Genomic DNA, 15785 nt, shown 5'->3' with positions numbered 1-15785 from the left:
CAACAGTATTATTAGCCTGTCTCTTAATTGAAATAGAAATATGTCATATTCTGATTATTCATGCATATTGGAAGGAAGCTGGAGCACCATTATTGTATGTAATAGAATACCAAATGGCAGTTTCTGTATACTGCTTTCGACACCCAAAACATCAGGACTGTTACATTAAATACAATTTTAAATATTGGAAGATGAGATTCAGTGGGCTTTAATGAGCAGGTTTTCCTTTTCTACATATTTTGAAATGATCTATAGGTGCTTTCTTTTCACTGAAGACACACACATTTATTAAATGTGATTTTTATTGTGTTAATGTGTTAAATGTTTTAAATTTTATAACATGTGGATATATTACCTAGTTAGAGAATAATGCTGGGTATCATGAAGGAAAGTAATTACTAAAGAACTCACTATGACTCTGATATCTTATTTTCAAATGTTTTCCCAGTTGTCAAAATAATTCAAAGTCTTCTATTGTGAGCTTGAAAGTACTTAAAAATATGAAGAAGGGAGGTGATTCCTCATAATCCCCACATGGATTACAGGATTAACTTCCTTCAAGCTGATTTTCTTTGCATTTATTTCCTTACATACTTTAGATTGTATTGCATATTCAGCAAATTAACTTAGGCTCTTACCCTGCTCTGATAAATTGTTAAGAAACCTCACCTCTACTAAATATTGAATTGTCCGCATGAAGAAGTATTGATGGGGGTGGGAAATTTTAATTTTTTGACTTTTTTTTATAGTGGAAGTGTTTGTCCCTCCTTGTGTATCAACTCCAGAATTTATCCATGCTGCTATGAGGCCAGATGTCATTACAGAAACTGTAGTGGAGGTGTCAACTGAAGAATCGGAACCAATGGATACCTCTCCTATTCCGACATCACCAGATAGCCATGAACCAATGAAAAAGAAAAAAGGTAGAATATATTTATAAATTTATGGAAAAGTTTTGGTGAAATTTTTTCTGGTTATTTTTTTTCCCCCGTCAAGGGACATAGGAAAATACATGCTATAGATTTATGATTGATGTTATCTTTACCTAGGTATTCTCAAAGAATCAACATACTGAGATTTTAGTTTTGTGTTAACATGTTCATACTGTAGCTAGTGTTTGCGCTCTAAAGAAAGTTGCCTGGAAATGGAATTAAAATAAATGTTGGACAAGCAGAAGGAAGGTCAGAGATTCACTGCTTGTCTGTCTGCTTTCGGATCTTTTTAGGTACTTGGTTATTTTTTTAAAAACCTTTATTTTTTTATTTTCTCTATTTTTAATCTTATCTTCCCACTCTTTTATGGGCATTAAAATCAAAAGCCCAATATTATTTTCTTCTTATATCTTCTGTCTTAAAACACCAGTATTGCCAATAGGGACTTTTAAGTGGAATAAACTCACTAGTGGGTAAAGAGCATTTCCACTTACTATTTATTTGACTCCTGCTGAAACTTCTCACTCCTGATGGGTGAGGCCCCACACACCTCTGACATCCCTAGAAGAGGGGCAGGAAGTGGGTCCTTTTCCTGTTTGAATCGGGTAAAACTTGAAAGAAATTAAATTCTTTATAAATGGTACTCATCTAATTCTACTTTCTTCTGTATTTTTTTCTTCACATTTTATAGTAGGAAAAGCAAAAATAAGAAAACTTGTGTTAGAAATAATGGTACTTTCTTTCATTTATTAGAGGTATTTCAGATTGCTGTGATGTTGGTGTGTCTGTGCTTATTACTGTGAGGGACACAGTGAAGAATGAGATTGAGTTCCTTCCTCATGTAATAGATTACATGTATCTTGCGAGAGGTATGATTGAAAGAATAGAAGGAAGAATTACTTCCTGCTGTTTAAATGTTTAAAGACAAAAGGCATACATATAAGTAGCCCTGATTACCATCTTCCCCACTGTAACCTTTGACTGGATTTATTTGATAGGAGCTATTACAAAACACAAATTTTTTAGATTTATTTTTTAAGGAAGAGGGAGAGCACACACATGTGCACATGTGCACACGAGCAGGGGGTGAGGGCAGAGGGAGAGGGAGAAAGAATCTTTTTTTTTTTTTTAAGATTTTATTTATTTATTTGACAGAGATCACAAGTAGGCAGAGAGGCAGGCAGAGAGAGAAATAGGGTGAAGCAGGCTCCGTCTTGAGCAGAGAGCCCAATGTGGGGCTTGATCCCAGGACCATGAGATCATGACCTGAGTGGAAGGCAGAGGCTTAACCCACTGAGCCACCCAGACACCCCAGAAAGAGAGAATCTTTTTTTTTTTTTTTAAAGATTTTATTTATTTATTTGACAGATCACAGAGAGGCAGGCAGAGAGAGGGGTGAAAGCAGGCTCCCTGTGGAGCAGAGAGCCCGACATGGGGCTCGATCCCAGGATCCTGAGATCATCACCCAAGCCGAAGGCAGGGGCTTTAACCCACTGAGTCACCCAGGTGCCCCAGAAAGAGAATCATAAGCAGACTCTGTGCCCGATGCAGGGCTCAGTCTCATGATCCTAAGATCAAGACCCTGGCCGAAATCAGGAGTCAGACACTTAACCAAATGACCCATCGATGTGCCCCAAGAAATTTTTAGATCTGAAAGAAGAGGGGAAAAACCATGAAAAGCAGATGAATAGGTTCATCTGCCTATGGGATGTTGGTATGATAGAAACCAGAAGATTGCCAATTTAATATTTTATATATTTGAGAATAGATTATCTTAATGACCATTTAAAAATTATATATAATGTATATGTAAATATATATGCTTAAGTTCATTTGGGACATACAAAGTTAGGTAGGTTATTTTTGAATAGCAGAGCCTTCTTTTTATTTCCAGAGCTTCTAACATACTAGTGGTTGTTGTGAATCTGCAAGAGAAGGTAACATGCAGTGTTCTAAAAGTAACCTTGACTGTAGAATGTTGTTTACTACTTATAAATAAACTATTTCTTAAGTACAATTTGGGAAGTACTGCTTTATATAAAAATAAGCCTTTTTGGACTAACATTTCTATGAAGTTTTTTGTTTTTGTTTTTTTCATTTGTATTCTTAGTATTACTTAAATTGAGAAATTAATCTCTGTTCTAATAAGGAAACCAGCGAACTTTCCCTTTTAATTTTTGCCAGAGCACACATCTTCTTGATTAGTTACCATAATGAAATCCTGGAATATAATGGCTGTGTATTTAGAAATAAAACGCTTTGATTTTTAGGTCTTTATTTAGCTCTAAATAATCCTTGCTAATGAAGACCAGAGTGACATTAGAAACCCAGATGTATGACAGTCACCAGATAAGTAATAATGTATTTAATCTGCAAATTATAATATACTTGACTATTCCTAGCCTTTCTGGAGGCTTCACCTCATCTGCCAGCATTCTTTTATCAGTGCTGAGGATTGAAAACAACGCATTTCAGCCTTATACCTTCTTTAATATAAGTATTGCTTTTCTGTTCATTGTGGATGCTAAGTCTTTCTGGGAGAGCCCTTTTGGTAGAAGTGAAGAGAAGCAAAAGGAAGGGCACACTTTTTAGACATATAAAATAGTTAATTAATTGAAAGATTTTCTTTTATTCTTATAATGTACCTGCACGTTGAAGTGGGGGAATTTGAACACTTATGCTTAAATTCTGGTGAATGGATTGGCTCAGAGCAGTAGAGTGTTTAAAATAATATCTCTTACTTTTCCTCATTTGAGCTCAAAGGGCTTCGCAGATAATCAGATCCTCTGCAATAGGTAGGTAAAGTTTTTTCTAACAATCTTGTAGAACAGAAAAAAAGTTTGTACTAGAATTTGTTTCCATTGCTGCATTGTTGGAAGAGGTTAGCAAATTGAGGCTCTGACCAAGTAAATAATAGGTTGGGTAGTACCTGACTTGCTCTATACACTGAAATTGCTGCCAACTAACTGCTGTAATTTAAAATTGCAGAAGTGCTTTTAATGCTCCTTTTCAGTGCAACTTTCTATATACACTGAGTGTATTAATCCACAAATTAGTGTTCAGTTTCATGAATAAATGTGTTATCAAAGAGTCTGCTAATCATGCTTCTGGTATTTTTTTCCCGTTTTCAATGTATGGTTTCAATCTTTTTTTTTTTCAGTTGGCCGTAAACCAAAGACCCAGCAATCACCAATTTCCAATGGGTCTCCTGAGTTAGGTATAAAGAAGAAGCCCAGAGAAGGAAAAGGTAATTTGGGGAGGGCTGTTTGGGAGGTGAGATGACTCCCCCCGCCCCCTCGTGGACATTTTTGCATTTGTAAGAAAATGATTTCTAGTACTCGAACAGATGGAAGTACTGTCTTTGGTAATAGGCCTCATCTGAGCGTTGCCTGGGGAGCTTTTTCCTAGTTCCTACCCACTGAGATTCTATAGCCATAGATACTCTATAGGGGTGTAAAAGGCAGTAGGCATTTGTGTTTGGAAAGGTCATCTAAAGTGCTTTCTGATGCACAGCCTTCTTAAGAGCCATTGTTCTTAGGCGAGGTATGTATGTGTAAGAGCACTCATCCTAGAGCCGCTCAGAATTGAAGGGGTTGGGTTTATAACTAAGACTTACTTCTGATACATAATTTCTTAACTGATAGAATGCAAGAACTCTTAAGGCAAGCTGAATTTTATTTCCTAATCAACCAATTCCAGTCATGTCAGGAATTAGAACAAAAACACAATTTTGCTTTAGAATTTGTATACTTTCCTTAAAAACAAAAATTAATGATAAGCCTCCTACATTCTGCACTCTGGTTGGATGATTTCAGGTAATATTTTAGTTATGGTTTTAGGTGTGTTCTGATAATCTGTAACCAGAATTTTATCACTTTCATGAATGTTTTCAGACCAATATTTAATAGTTGGATCCATTTTGGAATAATATATTCAAAACTTCAACAGGTGGTCTTAACATCTAATTTTAAATAAAGCAAAAATGAAGCCTTTAGTAAAAAAAGAATATTTTTCTCCAATAAGGCTACCAACAAATTTAGAACAAAAAATTCAGTAACATTGAATTGTTACTTACTCAGAAACTGAGAAATTGAATTTGGGACAGAAGGATACTTCTCATCTTTGTCTTTGGTCATTTTACATTTCTAACATCTTAGGTTTTGTCTTTTATGTTGAAAACTTTAAAACCGGGGCACCTGGGTGGCACAGTTGGTTAAGCGTTTAGCTCAAGTTGTGATCTCAGGGTTCTGGGATCGAGTCCCACATCGGGTTCTCTGCTCAGCAGGGAATCTGCTGCTCCCTCTCCCTCTGTTGCTCCCTCACCCACTTGTTCTCTCTCTTGCTATCTTTAATAAATAAATGAAATCTTTAAAAAAAATTAAAAAAAACTTTAAAACTTCCATAATAGTAAATATTAAAAAGCTAAACCATAAATATACAATTATTACTGTTTTTTTAAATCCCATCATCAGTGGTCTCTTGTACTCAAAGATCTGATACTTAACAGTGGAGGAAAAACTTTGTGATGACTGTTTTTGCCAGTCAAAATCACCTTTTATTAAAGTTTCAGTCTTTTTATTGTCAAACTTGAGGCTACATGTTGAATTGTGAAGATTAAAAATCCAGTTGAGAGCATCTGACTGCCTTAGTCGGTATAGAGCCTCTGATTCTTGATCATGAGGCTATAAGTTCAAGTCCCACATTGGATGTAGGAAGTACTTTAAAATCTTAAAAAAAAAAAATGCAGTGTTTCTTCTATAAAATGGCAATCTAAATGCTGATGTCTATTATATGCTTAGTGAACTACCTTATCTAGTAAAGAAGGCTTCCCTTTCTGAATGTTTTCCTTAAAGTGAGATATAGAACTTTCAGTTTTAACTTGAGGATGGGAACTGGGGTGGAGTTAACACCCAAAGACAACCCGAGGAATGTTGAGTCTCATTCCACAAACACGGATGCTTTCAAATCCCTATTATGTATGTTTAAGGCATTGTTTTTGTTACTCAGAAGTTTCTTCCAGAATTAGCTCACTTTTACTGTGTCCAACCATAGGGCTTGATAATCTTTTGATCACAGAAATGTCCCAATTAAACATCTTAATGTAGTTGAAAGTTACATAAAGAGTTTTTACAAAATACTGATGCTGATGCAGTGGGATTTCAGAGATGCAGACAGAACATTGTAAAGTTGAAGGTTCATCTTCTTAGGTCAAGAGATGCACACTGGTCTCAACTATGGCTTAGTAAATTTGTTGAATTTTCAGAGAATTCAGAATGAAAATGAAATGCCTGAGGAAGAGCTTCAGCATTTAGACTCAGTAGCAGTAGCTTAGTTCGGAAGCTTCCTACTCTTAGAGGTCCTTCTCACAAAGCCTGTAATTTGGATCTAGATTTGATGATAGTAAAGAGATAGTGAGCAGGAGCCTAGAGATGACCTGGTGACTCAGTGGTGGTGTATATATTCTAATTTTCTCCTTCTCAGGGTTCTTTTCTCTTCTTTCATCAGTTTAAGAATCTCTGGCCCTAGAGGCTTATACAAAGGGAATAAAAGAAAAACAGCATTCTGAAAATTTCAGCCTGATCTCCCCATAACCACTGTCCACTACTTGCCCATCTTCCACTCTCCGAAGGGAATGAAAAGAGTCATGCTTTCTCTTTTTGGGATGAAGTTCCTTATCTGAATCCCAGATTTGCTCTTTTCCTCTATGTAAATCTTAGTCATCTTCCACGTTTTCCCGTTTTAGCAATCCATTGTTTTTATTCCTGAAATCCCATTTTCTGTCATTCATTTGGAATATAATTATACATTACCTTGTGATACGTCATTTCACAAACTATTACTTCTTTTTTGTATTGTTAACTTGTCAGTAACTTTTCTTTTCCCTTCCCAACTAAATTGTAAATTCCTTGAAGCAGGTACCAAGTTTTAAATGCTCTTCTGTATCCTCTACAACACTTAGAGAGCAGTAGTGTATGATGAATAACTGTGTTATTCTGCAGAAATAGCTCATTTTCAAATTTTGCTAGTCATGTCATCATATATGTTATATATAGTTAGCATTTGATGAATACTGGACTAGTTAAAGGAATTCCCATGTTACTTTTTAGTGTTTCTATGTAAGGAGTTGGTATTTTAAGACTGAAGCACAAATGTATTTACTCAACTGTTCATATATAATGAAATCCCAATACATAGCTTATCTTCACGATATTGGGTATGGTCAGAAGGAGATTAGGAATTTAAAAAAACAAAACAAAACCTGTTTTTAGAGGAAAGTAGGTCTCATTGATCATCAAATCCAAACTGACTAGTAGACGTCCAGAAGATAAGGAAGAGATCATGTTTAAAGGGTCATGGGTAATTTGTACTTTATAAAATATGTACTTCAGAGTTCCTGCATAAAGGTAAATCAAAGGAAATATATCAAAGAAAAATATGTTTCGGGGTGCCTGGCTGTCTCATTCAGTGGCGCATACAACTCTTGATCTCAGGGTTGTGGGTTCCAGCCCTGTGTTGGGTGTGGAGTTTACGTAGAAAGATAAAATCTTAAAAATTTTGCACATTTTACTCTGTATTGCTTGCCTTTTCAACAATTAAGTGCCTCTTGATGAATTTTGATCATAGAATTGGGGCTTATTATATAATAAACATACTGGTGCAAATAAATTTATTTGTGGTTTAGATCTATGTAATTAATAAACTGGATTCTGTTTAATTCAGATTCACTTAGTACTATGCATTATGCCTTTGCCTTGCCTCTACTGAACTCAAAATTTAGGATAGGGTGATGTATAATAGTCTAAAATCCAGGACCTTTATTAGTATCATAACAGTAAACATAAATAGGACATTATTTTTGAAAACCAAACAGGTATGTTAAGGATAATGTTATAATGAAATGCAGTGTATCTATAACTTACTAGGCAACACAGTTTGACAGTGTATAAATGATTACTCATATAGTCAAGTACTTAGTGACAGACTTTTAGGACATTTTACAGTAGTTACTGAATTTTTGTCCAGGATAAATAAGTATTTGCCTTTTTTGATCAAGGGTGTGAGTGAAGACAGAGGCAGAGAGGGAGAGGGAAAGAGAGAAAATCTTAAGCAGGCTCCCTGCCTTACATTGGGCTCGATCTTATGACCTTGAGCAGAAAACAAGAGTTGGACACTTAATTGGCTGAGCCACTGAAGTGCCCCTAAATATTTGCTTTTAATTATGTATTTAATTATATCAATGAATTTTTAATCGATGTCTTATTATTTTTTTCAAAGGAAACACAACCTACTTGTGGGAGTTTCTTTTAGATCTACTTCAAGATAAAAATACTTGTCCTCGGTATATTAAGTGGACTCAGAGAGAAAAAGGCATATTCAAGCTTGTGGATTCAAAGGCTGTCTCTAAACTTTGGGGAAAGCATAAGAACAAGCCAGATATGAACTATGAAACTATGGGACGAGCTCTGAGGTAGGAACACAAGAGAATGAATTATTGAATAAAACCTGTATACCTCTGTATTGTTTATTACTTGTTTAAAGAGAATCTCTAAACCCCCCCCCCTTTTATAAGTTTTAATTTGGTGGGATATTCTAGAGGAGTTTCTTAGGTTTGGAGGTAGATGGAGAAGAAAGATTTTGGTCTCGATGTCTGAAATTTCAGCAGCTCCAAGGTCATCACTGGAAACCCATTTTTGCAGAAAAATGTGCTTTTGCACTTAGGACTATTCCTTAATAAGTTGAAGACCTTTAAGGAAATTAAACCCAAATGAAATACGGTTTCTAATACAGGTTTTTAGTTCCTATGAATTTGTTATAATGGATTTATCTTAATATGAAGTTTTCTCTTAAGTTTTGTCATTTGAGAAACCTACAAAACTTTGCAGTGTACATGGCTTTTTCTAATTAGCGGTGTTCGTAAATGGACATGTAGTTTTTATGATAGTATTCACGTGTCCCACAGATTTCACTCTACTAAGCACCATTTAAGTAATTTTTCCACATACCGTCAGATTGTTTTTATAACCTGTGTAAATCACAGTTGCATTTTTACTGATGCCATAAGATACAGTAAAATATTTGGTATTAGGTTGAATTACTTCCTTTAAGAAAGAGAACTTGTAGCTATTTTAGAAACCCAAAGGTTAAAGGACCTGTGACACCAGATTCCAATTTCATTCTTATCCAAATTCTTAGCCTTTTAAACAGTCTCCAGCCAGTAAGAGCTCCTTCTCCTCTCTAACAGGAATAAGTGAATGTTTCTGTTAGTATCCATTCAACATAGTGTTTTTGGGGGGTAAAAAAATGTAATATAATTGATTCATTTAGTACTGTTTCCATTACAGATACTATTACCAAAGGGGTATTCTTGCAAAGGTTGAAGGACAGAGGCTTGTATATCAGTTCAAGTATATGCCCAAAAACATAGTAGTCATAGATGACGACAAAAGTGAAACTTGTAATGAAGATTTAGCAGCAGCTACTGATGAAAAATCATTAGAACGAGTGTCACTGTCTGCAGAGAGTCTCCTGAAAGCAGCAACCTCTGTTCGTGGTGGAAAAACCTCATCTCTGAACTGCTCCAGGACAGAGAAGGGTGTAGCTAGAGTTGTGAACATCACCTCCCCTGGTCATGATACTCCATCCAGGTCTCCTACTACTACCACATCTGTGTCAGCAACAGCAGCACCAAGGTCAGTGAAGGAAACCATGTCCCTTTTTTAACGTTAGCAGCCTAAGAATCCACTGTCCTCAAGACTCCGAAAAGTGCTTGATCTTTTAAGTCTATTTTATTGTTAAAGTAGAGGTCTCAACTACCCTGAATTGTTTTCTTATGGTTTTATAGATGGAACTTAATGTGGGCATGTTTTTAAAATATATTTCGTGGCATTTCATACACCTGTAAAATTTGGGAGCATTAGTTTTGTACATTATAGGTTTGCATTCATCCTTTTGCCTAAGAAACCTATTGTCTAACTTAACATTCAATCAATTTTTTTTTGAATCTACTAGGACAGTTCGTGTGGCAATGCAAGTACCTGTTGTAATGACATCGTTGGGTCAGAAAATCTCGACTGTGGCAGTTCAGTCAGTTAATGCAGGTGCACCGTTAATAACCAGCACTAGTCCAACAACGGCAACCTCTCCAAAGGTAGTTATTCAGACAATCCCTACTGTGATGCCAGCCTCTTCTGAAAATGGAGACAAAATCACCATGCAGCCTGCCAAAATTATTACCATCCCAGCTACACAACTTGCACAGTGTCAACTGCAGACAAAGTCCAATCTGACTGGATCGGGAAGCATTAACATTGTTGGAACCCCGCTGGCTGTGAGAGCACTTACCCCCGTTTCTATAGCCCACGGTACACCTGTAATGAGACTATCAGTGCCTACTCAGCAGGCGTCTGGCCAGACTCCTCCGCGAGTTATCAGTGCGGTCATAAAAGGGCCAGAGGTAAAATCAGAAGCAGTGGCAAAAAAGCAGGAACACGACGTGAAAACTTTGCAGCTGGTACAAGAAGAAAAGCCAGCAGATGGAAATAAGACAGTGACCCACGTAGTGGTTGTCAGCGCGCCTTCAGCTATTGCCCTTCCTGTAACTATGAAAACGGAAGGACTAGTGACATGTGAGAAATAAGACAGCAGCTCTACCAGGGACTTTAGACGTAATGTTAGTGATAGTACTAACATAAATATTTGCAAGGGAGGTCATCAAGCAAAGTCAAAAGACTTTAAAACCTTTTTAATGCATATAAGAAAACAATCAGACTTACTGGAAATAAATTACCTATCCCATGTTTCAGTGGGAAATGAACTACGTACGGAGATGCTGACAGAAAACTGCCTCTTACAGTAGGAAACAACTGAACCCGTCAGTAAGGAAAAGGATTGAAAGGGACCAAGCAACTCACTACAATATCAAGTTACACTAAGACTTGGAACACTAACATTCTGTAAGAGGTTATATAGTTTTCAGTGGGGAGGGGTTGGGATGGGTGATCTCATTGTTACATATAGCAATTTTTGATGCATTTTATATGCATACCAGCAATTATTACTGTGTTCACACAGAACTCACTTAACTGGTGCTATGTGAAGACTGCTAATATAGGTATTTTAGAATGTGAATTGAAAATGGATCCAAAAGCTTTTCAGAAAGAGGATAGCAAAAAAGATCTAGTGCGATTTTTTTTTATATCATATAGCTTAAGCTGATTTAAAACAAAGGCCTTAGACTAATTTTCAGTTTTCTTTATTGAAATAAGCTAATGGCTTGTTTGTGTAAAGCTTTTTTATTAAAAAAAAATTTTAAAAATCTTGTACCTAGCACAGTATTGTTATAGAATTTACATGTAACATTTTATATGGTAGTTTAAGTCTGTCAGTTTCTTAATTGTGGACAAATTAACAGTTGGCTCTGGCCTTCTGCTGTATCCTGCCTGTGTCACTCACTTAGCCCTGGCGTCTGTGCAGACATAGCAGTTTCAGTTCTACTGTCACTTCGAAGTTCAGGCTCAGCATGAATTTTTGTCAGGTAGCTCTAATACCTGGTGTTTTTGTTTGTTTGTTTTCTTCCTTCCTTCCTTTTTTTTTTTTTTTTTTTTTTTTTAGTTGAAGTTTAAGAGGGAAAGTACCAGTGTTCAGATTTGAACTATAATAGTTTGTATATTCAACATTTGAAGTATATTCTATTTTGTTGTACTCTTGTTTCAAAGTGTATTCAAGTAGGTTTTCTGAAATATAGAAATGAAATTTATGTTGTGTTTTGGTCTCTGGTGATATTTATAACAATATTCAAAAGCTAGTATAGAGACACAGTTTTAGTTAAGTATAGAAGTCTTATTTCTCCTTCCCAATACTGTGTGAAGAACTTTTCCTTCTGTTTGTTCCATTACATTACTATTTGGCAGATATCTGCATGTTGCCACTTATTTTCTAATTACTATCATGAACTATAATGTTCTACTTACCATGAGTTTATTATTTTAATTTTGGCCACACTTGTATCTATATTTCAAATCAAACCAATTATTTCTCAAACAGACCTTTTAAGGGTTAAGAAGATCAAGTAATACTCTAGCCCTTTTACAAATTAGGAAATGGAGGTACCAGAGGGATTACAAGAAATTTCCTAATTTCACACCAAATTAGGTCCTGTGACCCCACATCTTAATGCTCTTTCAACTACAAAGAAAAGTTGTCTATTTTTACATCTTTTAGAAATTTAAATAAACTGATACTTAATGTTTTGTGGCCTTCAGTTGTGCATTCAATCAGATACTACTTAGGTCGACAGATTTTTAGAACAGCACCCTTGGTAATTGTTTATCTTTTCCATAAACATAACCTGATGGTACTTTTTAATAAAAGCTCGAAGAAAACTCACTTGATTCTTACCCCATTTGGGAGTTAAGCTCAAATTCTACTACTCTTAAGACATTTCCTAAATATTTCAGTTTTCTTTGGCACTGAATTGTATATATATTTTTTTGTACTATAGTTTCCTTAGTCTAATTCCATGGTATTTTTGGAGAGCAAAGAATATATAGCTTATTCCATACCTACACCTTTCCCCAAATGCTGAACTTACTGGACACTCAGACATGTGTTGGTTTTGGTAACATACTTGGTAAGAATCTAAGTCATGTCCTATGGAAGACAGCTAAAGCGACTTAAATTTTGAGTAAAGATTCCCCCCCACCCCCACCCCGCCACTATATTATTAGTTGGTTCTAACTGGGTTAGGTCAGACCTTCTTAGCTTGCTCTACCACTCTACATAGACATTTCTGTCTCTTTCAGAATAACTATACCTAAGGTCTAGATTTGGAAACATGTACACAGTATATACCAGATCAGTGTTTTTCTGATTAAAATTATCAGTGGTATGGCTTTTTAATCTCAATCCTTTAAATCTGTAAACCACTATAACTTTTTCTGTGTACAGTATATAGGAGAAGAACCTTCTAACAATGGCTTGATGCCCCTATGTAGTCCAGCCTTACTAGGGCTTTTGAACAATAATTAGCAGTCTGTCCATTTATTCTTTAGGTCTTCTTCCAGCAACAATTCCAGCCGTACTACCCTGCTTAACCAAATGACCAGTAAACCTCTTTTATAGAGAACATGGAGGTCCAGAGCTGTACTCCCTCCATTTCTGGACCCTTTGCTTTAAGAGCATCTACTTACTCTGGCATCCATCCTTACCCATCTGTTTCAGGAAGGAGGCAGGTGTGTCTTCCTCCTGTACTCCACCTTCTTTTCATACCTGCTTGTTCTCCTTGTTCCAACAAGTTTTACAGTCTATTGCTCTCTTTGGTAGCTGAATTCTGGCTTAAAAGAAACAGTTCTCATTGAGGTCCAACAGTCCAGTAGTAAAATCAGACACTTCATTTTTTCATGTGATCTTGTGCCTCAGCCTACTTAAAGATTCTTTGGTTTCCCATGACATCCTTCTTCTGGTTTACTTCCTGCCTGACCAGTCTTAGTCTGCTTTGCTCTCCTTCAGCTTCCCGTTTAATGTTAATACTTCGCAAGTTTCTGTCTATGGGTCTCTGACAAATTAATATGTTAAGGATTTAGAATCAGTGCCTGGCACTCTGTTAAGTGTTTACCATCAGGATTTCACTTCAACTTTTAATGGATACATAATTTCATCCATGCCTTTGGTTTTTACTACCAAATGCCTGGAGTTTTAATACTCAGATGGGTTTATCTAATTGCGTATAAATTCCTGATTTCCTCTTTCATGTCCAGTTAAACTCTGTTCTAAAATCTGTTCTTCTTAGCTCAGTAAATGACATTACCAGCAGTCCAATACTCATGCCAGAAGAAATAATTCTAGACACTTTACTTCCTACCTCCAGTCATTCACCAAATCCTATTGATGTGACCTTTTAAAAGTAGCTTCCTTTACCATTTTCCCAACCTTTACTTCTGCTTGTCTTCACCAAGCCTCTCTCTGCTCTTTATTTCTCATGCTGTAAGGTGAGAGCATTGTAAAATGTAGATTTCATCACTCCCTTGGAATTGCTTTAAATACTTCAGTGGTAGGGTGCCTGGGTGGCTCAGTCGATTAAGCATCTGCCTGCCTTCTGCCAGGTCATGATCCTAGGGGCCTGGGACTGAGTCCCGCATTGGGCTCCCTGCTCAGGCAATGCTCCTTTTTTCTCTCCCTCTGCCTTCTCCCCTTGCTTGTGCTCTCTCAAATAAATAAAAATTTTTTCAAAATAAATTCTTCAATGGCATCTTTTACTAAAAACATAAAAGTTCAGAGTATAACATTTAAGTCCATTGATCTGGACTCTGCCTACCTTCCTAAGCTGCCCTCCTTGCTACTTAGTCATCTCTGGGCTACGGACATTCCAGGCACCCATACCTCACTGGGCCATTCCAGCAGATAGCTACTCTCTGGACCACTTTGCTTTCATCTAGATCTGAGTTCACTTTACTGAGTTAGAAGTGACAAAAATAATTTCTGAAATAGGCTTGAAAACGGAGTGGTCCACTTTGAATCCCGAGTCTAAAGACTGAAAAGTACCAAGTATGTGAAAACAAGGGTTATGGGAGAAGAAAAAATTTTGAACCAGCAGTGGAAATGAAGGACTGTTCACAGAGAATTAACAGGACAAATGAGGTAACATTTCCAGCTCTGGTGGGCAGTGCTATCAAGTGTAGCAGGAAGGACTAAGCAAATAAAGCTAAAGAAAAGGCCAAAGTTTGTTGATACAGGGAAAATAAAGGACAATTCTAGCAGAGAGGTAGCCCTGAAGGCAGAATGTAAGGGATGGAACACCTGGTGCATTTTATCTCTGATCACTGTATATAACAGCTAAACTTCTACACAAAGAACATTTTGGGTTATTTTCAAAGTATCCTTTGCTCCTTTTATTTGAAATCACCTGGCCTTCTCCAAGGCGCCTCACAGCACATTGTTTTGGGGAGGCAAGAGTAATAACCCTACTTGAATTCCACAGCCATCACTGCAACTTCTCCCTGTATTAGCTTATCCCCTTTTACAATACAAGCACCATGTGGTTTGATTTACCTGTGCTTCAGCCTCTCTTACAATTATGTCCCCTGTAATTAAAACCAGTAGTAGCGGGTAGGAAGTCAGTACACAGTGATGGCCGTCCTAATGAGAATGAGGTTACTATTCGCCCCTTGCAAGCGTGATTTGCCCTTCTGCACCACCCCTCCAGAGCTTTGAAAACCTAAGTGCAGCAGGGAGATGGATTTGATTTTTGTCTAGTTCACTTTTTAAGGGACCATAACTATTTTTGAACACTGCAACTCAGCAGTAAGGCTGAGTTCAGGACTTAAACACAGTATGTTACAACTTCTATAGCGAGAACTTATAAACAGAACATGACCATTTAATGCAAAATACTCCAGGGGCTCCTGGGTGGCTCAGTTAACCATCCAACTCGGATCCGGCTCAGGTCATGATCTCGGGTTGTGGGAAGCTCCATGCTTGGCGTGGAGTCTGGTTGTGATTCTCTCTCCCTCTCTTTCTGACCCTCCTTGTGTGCTCTCAAATAAGTAAATCTCAAAAACAAAAACAAAAAACAAAAACCCAACCAAACAAAAAAAAAAAAAACACACAAAATTGCACATCAAAAACAAGACAACTGTAAATAGGGTATAAATCAACAGTTGTCTTCTCCCAAGATAATTGCTTCTTCCCATCCCGTTGTAGTACTATGTCTAACTCTGAGAAAATGTCTATTTTAGAACTTTGATGAAGTGATACCATCACTGTCATTAACAGGCAAAATACATTTTGAGTGGTAGGATATTCATTCCCTGTAACACAACGGTAATTTTCCTGTCCACTAGAATCAGATCACAATGG

General features: G+C 36.7%; 1 protein-coding gene across 11 annotated transcripts in view; it reads left to right on the top strand.

Annotated features, from left to right (window-relative positions):
- The window catches only part of ELF2 (E74 like ETS transcription factor 2), a 101268-nt gene extending 89087 nt beyond the window's left edge, over window positions 1-12181 (top strand). For 4 of the 11 annotated variants that reach the window (XM_004768496.2, XM_045070282.1, XM_013064515.2 and 1 more), the window contains 6 exons: window positions 750-923; window positions 3689-3727; window positions 4093-4179; window positions 8208-8400; window positions 9275-9622; window positions 9942-12181. In XM_004768496.2, coding sequence (XP_004768553.1) covers window positions 750-923; window positions 3689-3727; window positions 4093-4179; window positions 8208-8400; window positions 9275-9622; window positions 9942-10569 — 1469 coding nt within the window. In that variant the 3' untranslated portion in view covers window positions 10570-12181. The remainder of the gene's footprint in view (window positions 1-749; window positions 924-3688; window positions 3728-4092; window positions 4180-8207; window positions 8401-9274; window positions 9623-9941) is intronic. The other 7 variants (XM_004768499.2, XM_045070302.1, XM_013064516.2 and 4 more) reach the window with 3 other exon arrangements.
- Window positions 12182-15785: the final 3604 nt, after the last annotated feature.

The sequence above is a fragment of the Mustela putorius genome, unplaced genomic scaffold (genome assembly GCF_011764305.1).
Source record: "Mustela putorius furo isolate JIRA1106 unplaced genomic scaffold, ASM1176430v1.1 tig00000083_pilon_pilon_pilon, whole genome shotgun sequence".
NCBI classification, from domain to species: domain Eukaryota; kingdom Metazoa; phylum Chordata; class Mammalia; order Carnivora; family Mustelidae; genus Mustela; species Mustela putorius.
Note: the sequence above shows the minus strand (reverse complement) of the source record. Positions and strands in the feature narration are given on the sequence as shown.